This window comes from Notechis scutatus, chromosome Z (genome assembly GCF_049901735.1).
Source record: "Notechis scutatus isolate UNSWTSFEM ecotype Mainland chromosome Z, rNotScu1.2, whole genome shotgun sequence".
NCBI classification, from domain to species: Eukaryota; Metazoa; Chordata; class Lepidosauria; order Squamata; family Elapidae; genus Notechis; species Notechis scutatus.
In genome coordinates this window covers 736,566-748,904 of record NC_142025.1, presented here as the reverse complement: position 1 = coordinate 748,904, position 12,339 = coordinate 736,566, and the positions used below count along the sequence as shown (strand labels likewise).

At 48.5% G+C, this 12,339-nt stretch overlaps 1 protein-coding gene across 1 annotated transcript in view; it reads left to right on the top strand.

The window, feature by feature from the left end:
- The window catches only part of SSPO (SCO-spondin), a 164,027-nt gene that overhangs the window by 69,792 nt on the left and 81,896 nt on the right, over positions 1–12,339 (top strand). Inside the window, 8 exon segments of the mRNA XM_087947289.1 lie at positions 1,148–1,312; positions 1,575–1,758; positions 2,959–3,010; positions 4,777–4,828; positions 5,677–5,797; positions 7,177–7,399; positions 11,028–11,052; positions 11,531–11,677. Of these exon segments, the coding sequence (XP_087803415.1) occupies positions 1,148–1,312; positions 1,575–1,758; positions 2,959–3,010; positions 4,777–4,828; positions 5,677–5,797; positions 7,177–7,399; positions 11,028–11,052; positions 11,531–11,677 (969 nt within the window).

Genomic DNA, 12,339 nt, shown 5'->3' with positions numbered 1-12,339 from the left:
ATCAGTGATAGACTTGTTGAAGTGTCTTGTGCCATCTTTACTAGGATAGTAACCCACAATTAATCAGTAAACAGCTGTCTGTATACAGTACTGTGTATTCACACTAACTCTCAATTATCTGTGCCTGGCCCATAACCAGTGTTGAGGTAATTCCCCGTTAGGAGAATGAGCGCACACAGGGAGACGTAGTGACAGTAGGGAAGAATAACACACAGACAGCACACAGATACACTTACAGTAAATGTAGGTTTTTTACTTCCAATAAAGATTTAGGCACAGTCCAAGATAAGCAGTCCAAGTCTTTCACAGGTATAGCAGTCAGTTTTCAGTCCAGGGATAATCCAAATATCAAAGTCCAGTATCAAAAAACAGTTCAGTAACACGGGTCCCCAACCACCGGTCCGCGGACCGGTACTAGTCCGTGGAACAAGTCCTACTGGGCAGCTGGTTTGCTGGGCGCCGCCATCTTTTTTGATGAAAAAGTGCTTCCAGTGAGCTTTTCCGGGTGAAAGCTCACGGAAGCTTTTTCATCAAAAAAATAGATGGCGGCGCCAGCTGATGCTCATGGGCCGCGGCACCCAGCTGATGCCGGTACCGGGCCGCGGCATAAAAAAGGTTGGGGATCACTGCAGTAACAGACTTACATCAACGATCAGTAACAGTCATTAGGAGGAACGGCAACTCTCTCCAACAGAAGGAAACAGAGACTCACTGAGACACTGAGACAACCCAGGTTTCTGGCTCCATCTTATGGCCATTTGAGAAACCACACCCAATTACAGTTTTGCATTTTCTTAAAGATACAGTTTTAAAATGTCCTGATTTATATATTTCCAACCCAAATAACTGTTAGGTGACTTATATTCCTAACACCCGTGGTTGTTCAGTTAGTCCCCAGCTCGTGAAGCAAATCTGGCTTTCCAGTGGTTGGAAAAGAGGGTTTTACAATTGTCGTATATTTGAGTCGGTCACCAAACCTCTGAATTTGGATCGCCAGGGTCTGAAGTTGCTTTTTTCTTGTTGTTGTTCTGACATCCGATGGTTGCTAAGTGAAACATAATAAGTTGAGGCCTGCCTGCACCAGATGGAGGTTTGCCCTTCCCAGTGGGCTTGAGTCTCTCCGTTGCTCTCTCTTGTCTTGTCTCAGTGTCCCCAGAGCAGCCAGGGTGGCCCACGTCCCCCCCAGGATGGAAGCCTTGCTGGGCTGGCGAGTTCGAATGCCGGAACGGACGTTGCGTGCCAACCGGGGCTCACGGAGCCATCTGCAATGGAGTGGATGACTGCGGGGACTTTTCGGACGAGCTGCGCTGCGGTGAGCGGACGCTGGAGAGATGCAGCATGACAAGAGAAAGAATGGAATGGAATGGAATAGAGTAGAAAGAAAGGGATGGAATGGAAAGAATGGAACGGAATAGAGTAGAAAGAAAGGGATGGAATGGAAAGAATGGAACAGAATGGAAAGGAAAGAATGGAATGGAATAGAATAGAAAGAATCGAATGGAATGGAAAGAAAGGAATGGAATAGAAAGAGTGGAACAGAATGGAATTCTTCTGTTCTGCTTCCTCCATTGCAGGTGTGGCCCCCTCCCTGGAGCCCCCCACCCCAGAGGGCTGCCCAGCTCCCCATTTCCCCTGTACCTTTGCCGACCTCTGCCTCGAAGCCAGCCAGAGGTGCGACGGAGTGGCTCACTGCCCGGACGGCACTGACGAGATCGGCTGCATGGCAGTGAGCAGCATGCCACCACCTGGCAGCCTCAGGTAAGAACAGAATGGGGTTGACAGGCCATTTGATGCCATGGAGAAGTCTAGAGTTGAGGGCTGGCATCAAGGGAATGTTGGCGGGTGGGTCCAACATCCCCGAATACAGGATCGGAAATGTACGATGGGGAGGAAATTGGGTGTCACTGAAAACAGGGTGGGAGATACCCCAGCCAGCCATTTCTAGGCTGCCTGTCGGGATTCCGGCATTAAATCATGAGTCTTGAGCCAAACTTCAAAAAGTTTATTAGGAGCGAATATGTCGGCATGACCTATGTGAAGCCGATTCCGAGACACGTAATTCACTGTCACCTATGACCCTGGCTTTCTGGGTGCATCTTAATTAATATTCTCCATGAAACACCATTCATAGCTGAGCGTCATCAATCCCGTTCTCCAATTAAGGATTTTCATGGCAGAAATTCCAGTCGCTTAGTGTGATGACCCAGGGTGGGATACAAAGCAAACACAGAAAACCGGTGAAGCCCCTTTTATTCCTTCACTTTGCTTCCAAGCTCCGAAGTTTCTTGATGGAAGACAAAAAAACCTCCCACACAAACAGTTACAAGAAGGAAGACAAAAAAAACACAAACCAGGCAAAATAAGGGCTGGAGGACATCAACAGATAACAGAACACACACTGCGAAGGACGCCAAACTCAGAGAGGAACCATAAACTAGAAATATTTCCATGCTTTATTTCCAGCGCTCGCCTATACGCATGTCTGTCCTCTTATCCAGTTGTCACAGCTGCAGCCCATGAAGAGGACAAGGCCCTCTCCTCCCCAGTAGACCACATCTCTCCCTTATCCTCTCCTCCCTGCATGCCCTAGGATGGAGGGGATGGGCCTGAGTCTTCCTCTGACTGCTCAGCCGGCCTCTGTCCTTCCCCAGCCTCCTCCACAACCTCCGGATAGCCACACTCCCCCTCCCTATCGGCTGTTCCTCCTCTCCCTCAGAGTCCGTCTCCACCAAAGACATGACACTTAGTTGCAATCTTTGCAAGATAAAGTATGGAATGTATTTCTGGTTTCTAAACTGCTGCACTGCTCCTCCCCCATTCACGACAACTCTAAAAGAGGCATAGAAATGTTTTATGAGTTGACACTGCCCATCTATGGGAGGGCAGGTAGAGCCCTTCCGTCTCCTGATGGATCTTCACAAGGTCTACTAACCAAACTTCTTCTGGTCTTCCTTCCAGCCCGTGGACTTCAGAAAAGCATCGTCAGGTCTCTGAGGCCCCATCCACTGTGGTAAGGAGAAACACACACACACACACCCCGCTGCCAGGGTGCCTATGGGTCAGGAAGGACAACCAAAGCCAAGTTTTGGGGTCACCAGGCTATGAAAGGGAGGAACTTGAGGGAACAAGCAGCAAGAGGTTGAGATTAGGACAGAGAGGTCTATTTCTGAACTAGAATTCCAAAATCCCTTTGCAGCAGCCCCCCCCAAAAAGCTAATGCAATCCTCGGCCGCGGAAACAGAGGCATAGAATCAAAATCACGTGAAGTCTTAAGGACCGCTTTGTAAAGCCTTAGTAAGGCCACACCTGGAATCCTGAATCAAGTTTTGGTCATCACGTTGTCAGGATTCTGGCAGTTACCCCCATTTAAATCCTGAGTCTCAATCCAAAACTTCCAAAACTTCAAAAAGATTTATTGGGAGTTAATACGTCTGGTGCAGGTGCTGCCTGGGTGGAGCTGACTCTGAGACACATAATTCATTGTCACCCTTGACTCTGGTTTTCCCCCATCTGGATGTGTCATAAATCATATTCTCCAATGAGACACCACCATAGCCAAGAGACATCAATCATGCTCTCCAGTTAGAATTTTGCACGGCAGAAACTTCGGTCACCTAGTTACTATCTTTGAAAACATTTACGGGATGCAGTTTCAGTTTTGCAAGCTGCCGCACTGCTCCCCCTCTCCCTTTCTGTTGGCAACTCTGAAAAGACCATAGAAATATTTTATGAGTTGACATTCGGCTCCCCTCAGTTCTTCCAAAGAGATATTGAAACTTTGGGGAAAAGTGCAAAAAAAAAAAAAAAAAAAAAAAGAGCCATAAAGACAATAGTGGGATTCAGCCGGTTTACACCAGTTCAACGGAACCGGTAGCTATTTTTTGGGTGGAGTCAGCGAACTGGCTGAATAGTGTACCTCACCATGCCCGGCCCTCCTGATCCTGCCCCTCCTCTCCCAGCCAGCAAACAGCCAGGAGGTGAGGTGAGCAGCCAGGTAAGCAGCTGGGGAGGCTGGGAGGCCAGGCTAGGAGAGGCACCCCTTGACATGAGTGACATCAAGTTGGCCATGCCCACCCAGTTACACGACCACCCAGCCATGCCTAGCCAGCCGGTCATTAGGGCAGAGAACCAGTTGTTAAATTATTTGAATCCCACCACTGCACTGAGATGTTTGGGGGATGGTGGTGGAAGCTAAAACGTGTGAATTGGTGGGATTGGTGGGATTCTGTGGTGGCCCTTGAGAACCAACATGGCCGCCTGGCTTCTTCCTGTGCTTTTTTTTTTTCAAGAAACAACTGGACTTTCTCTTTTTTTTTTGAAGACGTTTCGCTTCTCCTCTGAGAAGGACCTTCTTTAGCTCTGACTGGACGGTGGGGAAGGGAAGGATGGTTCCTCCTTGTGGACAGGGGGTCGTTTGCCTTCTTTTCAGAGCGCCATTGAGGCCGCTCAGAGGTTTCTCTGCGTTGGTCTGAGCCCCCAGGGTCACCTGAGCCGTGCAAATTGGGCAGACTGCCATTCGAAGAAGGCTCCACTAACCCACTGACACCACTCGGGGGACCCTGAGGACAGAGATAAACCTCCAAGGGGCCTCAACAACCCTCTAAAGGAATGCAAATGACCAGCTGTCTATAAGGAGGATCAATCCTTCCATTCCTCCCTGTCCAGTTGGAACTGGGATGTCTGTCCTGCCTCCCTCCTCCTTTCTCCCATGTCTTCCCAGGTGTGAATGCATATCCAGAGCACCAGGTAGCATCTCCTCTTTCCCCTCCCTTGCAGGTGTCCCCAGGTGGACGTCCCTTGCCCGAGGACCACAGCCCCACTCTGCCAGGTAAGGGGAGACAGAGAGAGATCTGTATTTGACAAGAAACTATTTTATCTAGATGAAAGAGAGATACAAAGAAGAAATATGAAAAAGAGAAGGGAAGGAGGGGAGGGAGGGAGAGAAGGAGGAAGGAAGGAAGGAAGGAAGGAAGGAAGGAAGGAAGGAAGGGGAAAGGGGAAAAGAGGGGAGGGGAGGGGAGGGAGGAGATGGGAATAGGAGGGAGGGAGGGAAACAATGAAAGGAATGAGATGGGGAAGGAAGGAAAGAGGGAGGGAGGGAAGGAAGGAAGGAAAGAGATGGGAATAGGAGCGATGGAGGGAAAGAATGAAAGGAATGAGATGGGGAAGGAAGGAAGGAGATGGGAATAGGAGGGAGGAAGGGAAAGGAGGAAATGGGAATAGGAGGGAGGGAGGGAAGAAGGAAGGAGATGGGAAGGAAGGAGATTAGAATAGGAGAGCGAGTGGAAAGGCTGGAAAAGATTCAAGGGAAGGAAGGATTTGGGAAGGAAGGAAAAGAAAGAAAGTGAGAGAAAGAAAAAGAAGGAAGGGAAGATAGTGAAAGAAACTAGGTCCAGAACATTCACCACACACACACACACACACACACACACACACACACACACACACACCCTTTCAACCTTTACCAGCCAATCCCCAGTCCTCCTTTCAGCCTTAACGTCACCCTTGCTGAACCTCTGGGACCAGCCTAACCCCAACTCTGAGTATCCTTGGAGGATACTCAGGCCCTTTGCGACTCCACTGAGGAGTTTTGTGCTGAGGACACCCCACCTTCTGCTCCCGGGCTGTTTCAGGAATGCCCTTAATGTTGTGCCCTCTTGCCACCCTTCCCTTCAGGTTCTTGCAATGAGCCCCTCGGCCTGGAAGATGGACGTGTCCCCTACCAGCAGTTGACAGCCTCCTCCCACCAGGAGGGACGTCCCCCAGATGCCGGACGGCTGAACCGGGTGCCCAGTGGGTAAGTGGTGCAAGACTGGAGCTACTCCAAGCAGGAGAATTCAAGTGGTGCCCCAACTAGAGATTCTCTTGGCCCTTGGAAGAGGGGTGGATGGACTTCAACTCCCAGAATTCCTCAGGCAGGATGTTGAGATGATCTGTCTCCTCCTGTCCATCCACCCATCTGTCCATTCGAACAACTCTCCATCCATCCATCCAACTAACCATCTATCTCTCCATCCATCCATCCATCTGTTTCTCAACCTTGACCACTTGAAGTTGGGTGGATTTCAACTCCCAGAATTCCCCAGCCAGTATGTTGAGTTCTGTTCTATCACCTCTGTATCTCTCCAACCATTCATCCATCCATCTCTCTATCTATCCATCCAACTCCATCCATCCATCCAACTCTCCATCCATCCAACCATCTATCCATACAACTCTCCATCCATCTATCCAACAATCCATTCATACAACTATCCACCCATCCATCTATCCATCCATCCATCCATCCATCCATCCATCCATCCATCCATCCATCCATCCATCCATCCATCCATCCAACTCTCCATCTATCCTTCCATCCATCCATCTATCCATCCGTCCGTCCATCTATCCATCCATCCATTCATCTGTTTCTCAACCTTGACCACTTGAAGTTGGGTGGATTTCAGCTCCCAAAATTCCCCAGCCAGCATGGAGTTCTAATCTGTTTCTTTTTTTCTTTTTTTCTTTTTTTCTTTCTTTCTTTCTTTCTTCCTTCCTTCCTTCCTTCCTTCCTTCCTTCCTTCCTTCCTTCCTTCCGTTCGTCCATCCTTCCGTCCATCCATCTGCCTAGATATTTATTAACTTTAGCCATTTGAAGATGGGTGGATTTCAACTCCCAGAATTCCCCAGCATGCGTGTGGAGAACCACTCTCTCTTTTTCTCTCCCCTATCCTTCCATCCATCCTTCTTTCCATCTAGGTGTTTCTCAGCCTTGGCAGCCTAAAGACGGGTGGACTTCAATTCCCAGAATTCCTCAGCTAGCATGTTGAGAAGAACTGATCTATACCCCTCTATCACCTCTTTCTCTCTCTCTCCATCCATCCATCCGACCATCCATCTCTTCATCCACATCCAACTCTTCATCCATTCTTATCTCCAGTTGATTCTCAACTTTGCACCCTTTGAGAATGGGTGGAACTTCATCTCCCAGAATTCCCTCGCCATCCATTTATCCTTTGACCAGTTATTGGGCTCTTCCAACCTGGCTTTTCAGGAGAGAAAAATACAATGGGAGCTCGTTCTTCTATTCAGGGAAGGTCTCCAGAAGACTTGCTCAAGGCCGGCGCTCAGAAGGTCCTTCTGTTCGGCTTGTGGTCTTGACGGCAGCTGACTTTTGGTGTCTTCTTTTTCCAGACAGAACACAGAGCCAGGATGGAGCCCCCTTCAATCCGACCCCAACCCCTACTTCCAGGTGGACCTTCTCCAGCCCTTCTTCATCACAGCGGTGGCCACTCAGGGGGGTGGCAGCTCGGGCGGATTCATCGTACGCTATCGCCTGCTTTATAGCAACGATGGGGTCCATTTTTGGAACTATACCACGCCTGGACACAGCCCAGTCACATCTCTGAAGGCTCAGGTATGGCATCTCCCCACGTCCAATCCAGGGAAGGATCCAAGTCCTCCTGGTTCCTCTATCCGAGAATCTCTGATCCTGTGGTGGATTGTAGTCTGGATTCCCAGGAGGGAGGGGCTGCATTCCAGAGGAACAAGAGACAGAGAAGTTTAGATACTTTGATCTATGTGTCTCTCTTGGTTTTTCAAGTCTGAGAGATCAGAAGAAAGAGGACGGATCCTTTTCTTCCTCCACTACACTCCCCTTGTGGGTGTTGCCAAATCTGGGGAGTGATTGTGAGCTTCACAAAAAACGGAGATAGCGTTTAATGGTTGTTAGGTATAACATTGATACCCAACAAGGTTTGGATGGATAAATATATAAACTAAGGTATCATAGTTTAAGTGTTTGTAACTTTAAGCACCACACTGCATGTAATTAGCCAATTAAGGGTGCGGTTAGAAACTGCAATAAGAGGAAGCAGGAGAAAGCTGGAAAAACTGCTGCCTACTGCATAGTGCTTTACTGTTTACTGTTTACTGCTGTTTACTGCTGGATACAACTGTTTATTACTGTTTTACTGCGACTGTCTACTGTTTGATCGTACTACTGAATATCCAGCGTTATCCTCTGGAGAAAGGCATCGGAGGAGGAGAAGATATCTTTATCGGCTGATAAAGATATAGTAAGGACTATTACCTGGACTGAGTTACTGAGTCTTACTGAATGGATATATTGTGAATGACATACGGACTGATTGACAATGCTTAAACTCTAACTGGATTAAAAACTATTTAAACTACAAACAGTGTTTGTGTTCAGTGTGTGTATACTCTAAAACCCTTCCTCTCTCATTTGGCTGCCTGGCTTGACTGCTGCTGCATACTCTGCTAGGGGTTTATCCCCAAACACTAACAATGGTGTCTTCCCTCCGTGGGTTACTCTCTTCTATTTTTTCCATCCCTTTCTCTCCATCATCACAAATTTCTCTCCGACACTCTTCTCTGCTTTACCACGAAGACAAGGGGATTCCATAGTCTCAAACCACCCATTTTTGTCCTCTCCATCCCGCAGCTTCTGGAGGGGAATTCTGACAGCAGCACCCCGAGACGGCAGGAGCTCAGCCCGACCCTCCTTACCCGTTTCCTGCGCTTCGTGCCTGTGGAGTACCACCAAAGCATTTCCTTGCGCCTGGAGGTGTTTGGCTGCACCTGGAGTGAGTTGAGGGTGGGGAGAGGAAGCTGTGGGGGCTGCCTGGAGGGGATATTGGGCACCTGGAGGTGTACAGCTCAGGGCTGTCCTTCAGGATCTATGGGTCTCCAATGTTGCTGAATGGGCTCTGCTGATTTCGCTCCCTGGGAAGATGTGCGATGACCCAAAGGGGCATGGCAAAAGGCAACCCAGCCAGAAAATAAGTATGAATCCCTTGATTAGCTCCAACTTTGCCCCCCAATGTCCTGGTTACTCTCCGGTCTGGAGACAAACTCTCCCACGAACCTGCAACCACCTCTGGCTGCAGATATTCCAGTCCAAAGGTTGAAAATAGAAAACTTTAAACTATCAATCCATACATGGCAAGATAAAGTAATAAATCTGGCAGGGCAAAAGCGAAGGATTTTTGGAAATGAAGCAACACGGCAGTAAGTCAAACAAGTTGGGAGGATGCCAGGAACTCAGATAACAGCAGCCAACATTAGATAAACTTAAAGTTTGTTCCCGGAAAATGCAGCCTGCAACTGCCTCTCCTTTAAACTCCCTTCCCAGGTGTGAAGGGAATCAGGGCCCTTTCCCCTCCCGTAAGCCACACAATGTAAGTTTCCAGGTGGTGAAATCCATTTAAAAAGAAAAGAACAAAGTCCATCTTCCAAGACAATTTCTTTTTATTTAGGAAAACATCAAATTGGCAAAGTCCGTGGTAATTCCAGATCTGACACAACCCGGAATTACCCCACAGTATTAGAAGTTAGAAACAACCCCCACAAAGTCACATTCTCCAATAGAAGTAATGCAATGTTGCTTGATGTCATAAATTTCCACCTCAAGGGGGACTAAGCACGGACAGCTCGTTTTCCCACAGGAAGAAGAACCACCTAGCCTAAACAACTCTCTCGATCTCCCCGCTTAGGAATGTGCAAGCCCGAAACCCTTCCCCCATAACTGCCAAAGAGAACATAAGAAAAAAGAATATATACTAAGCCTAACTAAAATGGCTACCCATAGGTCAATTTTGGGCTTGACAGGCTACCCTCCCTCCTTTGAAAAGAAACCCCTACAACGACATAAAATACACAAAGATTGAAATTAGACACAATCATACAATGCGCATTTTAACCTCCTCTGCTACCTACAGAATTTGCCTTAGAATTGTGTGGGTATTTTTCATGGAATTTCCCCACCAATCAATCAGCATTTACTTTCCAGCTATTTACCCAAGTCGCTTGTGAAATTGGATAGCCTTTCCAATAAATTAAATATTGTAACTTCCCCCTGAAAATCCTAGAATCCAAAATTTTCTTAACCTCATAATGTTCATGCCCTACAAATGAACAAAGGCTTTGGAGCTACATGTTCTGCTGGCCTCAATGAAGAATCAACAAACAGCTTTAATAAACTACTATGAAACACCGGATGTTCCTTCCCCAATAGCCTAAGGGAGATTAAGTTTCATGGTTACTGGGTTTATTACTTTAATTATCTGAAAAGGCCCTATAAATTTTGGACTTAATTTCTCAGAAGGTTGTTAATTCATTTTATAACTTCCTGGTCATTTCTGATTTGTCTTTCTCCATGTTGCTCCCTTCTCCATTCCTCCCTGCGTGCCCTAGGATGAAGAGGGGGTGGGCCGGGGTCTTCCTCTGGACTCCCTCTCCTTTGTTCTACCTCTTCCCTGCTCTGCCCAGCCGGACTTTGCCCTTCCCCAGTTTCCTCCGCAGCCAACGGAGCCACATTCCCACTCCCTGTGTCAGCTGTTCATCTTCCTCCTCAGATTTAGACTCAGACAGGGGCACCTGTGTCCAGCTTGTGGGGGGAATGTGACATCCTAATGACCAGGTTTCCCCCCAACTGTCCTCCGGGTGGGAGGGGGGCCAGGACAGCTTAGCTAAGGGTTACTTTTTTGTATGTGTGGGTATTCTCTTCATTCTCCTGTTTCAACCTTTCTCACATGACCCAGAGACGGAGCGTGCCATGGGCCGGTTGACTTCTGCCAGCAGCAGCCCAGCCACCGGAATAATCCGTACAAGACCCACCACAGCCCCATCTCCTCCGGAGAAGACTCTTGGCACCCCCACCTGGTTGCCCCCTTACACCAAACCAGCGATGGCGGCAGTTTCCCGGATCAGTGCTGCAGGACTGACCCCTTCTCGGCAGTTCCAGAAAAGCAGCATGCCGGCTGTCTTGTCCACGGCAATGCCTGGCCTTCGCCGGACCACTCCTTGGTCCCCGGCAACTCCTGGATCAAGCAGTGCTTCCAGAGTGTCCACGTGGCATGTTCTTTCACACCAACCTGAAACCCCTGGGTGGAGGCCCACTTGGTCAGGTGAGGCAGGCAGAGCTGTAATACGGTGGGGCGGGAGGGACATCCCGTTCAAGGGTGGGTTTCAAAAGTTTTTCCTACGGGTTCAGAGAGCTTGTTTCGCGCGCGCATGCATAGCACTCCAACACCACCCTCAACGCTGGTGAGCCGTGCAGGCATGCCCAAGCGTGTGCGCACACCAAACAAGTGTTTCACGCACACACGAAAGGGGCTTGGAGACCGCACTCTTTATCGATGATGGTGAACGGTGCTGTTTTTTTAAGCTCAGCTGAGGCACGGCAATCCATTCTGCCGTGCGAATAAGCTGAGCTAATAAACCACAGACTATAGGAGAGGTAACGCCAGTCAGAGGTGGTATTTACTGGTTCTCTGAACCAGTCAAAATGTTCGCTATGGGTATGCCAGAACCAGTCCGAACCGGCTGAATGCTACCTCTGATCTCATTGGGGGATTCTGGCTCAAATCCTGGCTCCAAAAGCAGTCGCTGCGAGAGAGACGTCGGAGTCTTAGTGGGTGATCCCTTAATGTGAGAATATGATAAAAATAAAACAACAGACTGTGATCATCAGAACCCATAGAAGGCTTTATTAAGGACTTTGTTGTCCCCTTCTCTTTGGCAGTGCCAACTCTCGTCCCCTCTGCTGGGATGCCTCGGGTCCTTTGCATGCAAGGACAATTTGCCTGTGAGACCTCTGGCTGTGCGGAGGCGGCTTCTGTCTGCGACGGGCAACAGGATTGCGCTGATGGCTCGGACGAGGCCCACTGCGGTGAGTCCTGCGCCAAGCACCGGTAAAGACCTTTGGTTGGTCTTGCTGCTGCTCGGCTCTCGTCAGGTTCAGGATGGCGAGGCATGGAGAAACGTGGAGAACATCTCCCAGTTCCTCCAGGCTTTGAGAGTTTTGACCGTGTCAGACTGTTTGCAGCATGACTACTATTGTGAGACAACTCAAGAGCAAAACACAGGACACAGAGGCTTTGTCTTTTAAGAGTGGTTTATATACAAGACTACTATATATATACGTACACTTATTAGGCAAATACCTGGCAAGCAAACAATCTTCATTACTCTGCAGAGTACTACAATGAAGATAGAACATGAGGAGAGAGATACCTTCTCATGGCCTCCTATATATAGACAACTTCTTAAAATGGCAATAACCCTACGGACCCATCCTCAGCCTTAAAGTGGCAATATCCCTGCTGACTCATCCTCATTGCATCAGCAGCTTTACAGCAGCTGATCAGCTATCAAATATTCATTACCTTAACAGACTGCCATGTTTAGTTATGGTATACCCCTGTGAGGTGGGACATTGCCTTTCATCTCACAGTTGTTGTCTGGCCAAAGATATTTGGGTGGATGGATTCTATGTATGGCTTGCAGGCATTCCTTCTGGGAGGAGGAGGAAGAGGAGGAGGAGATAGAGAA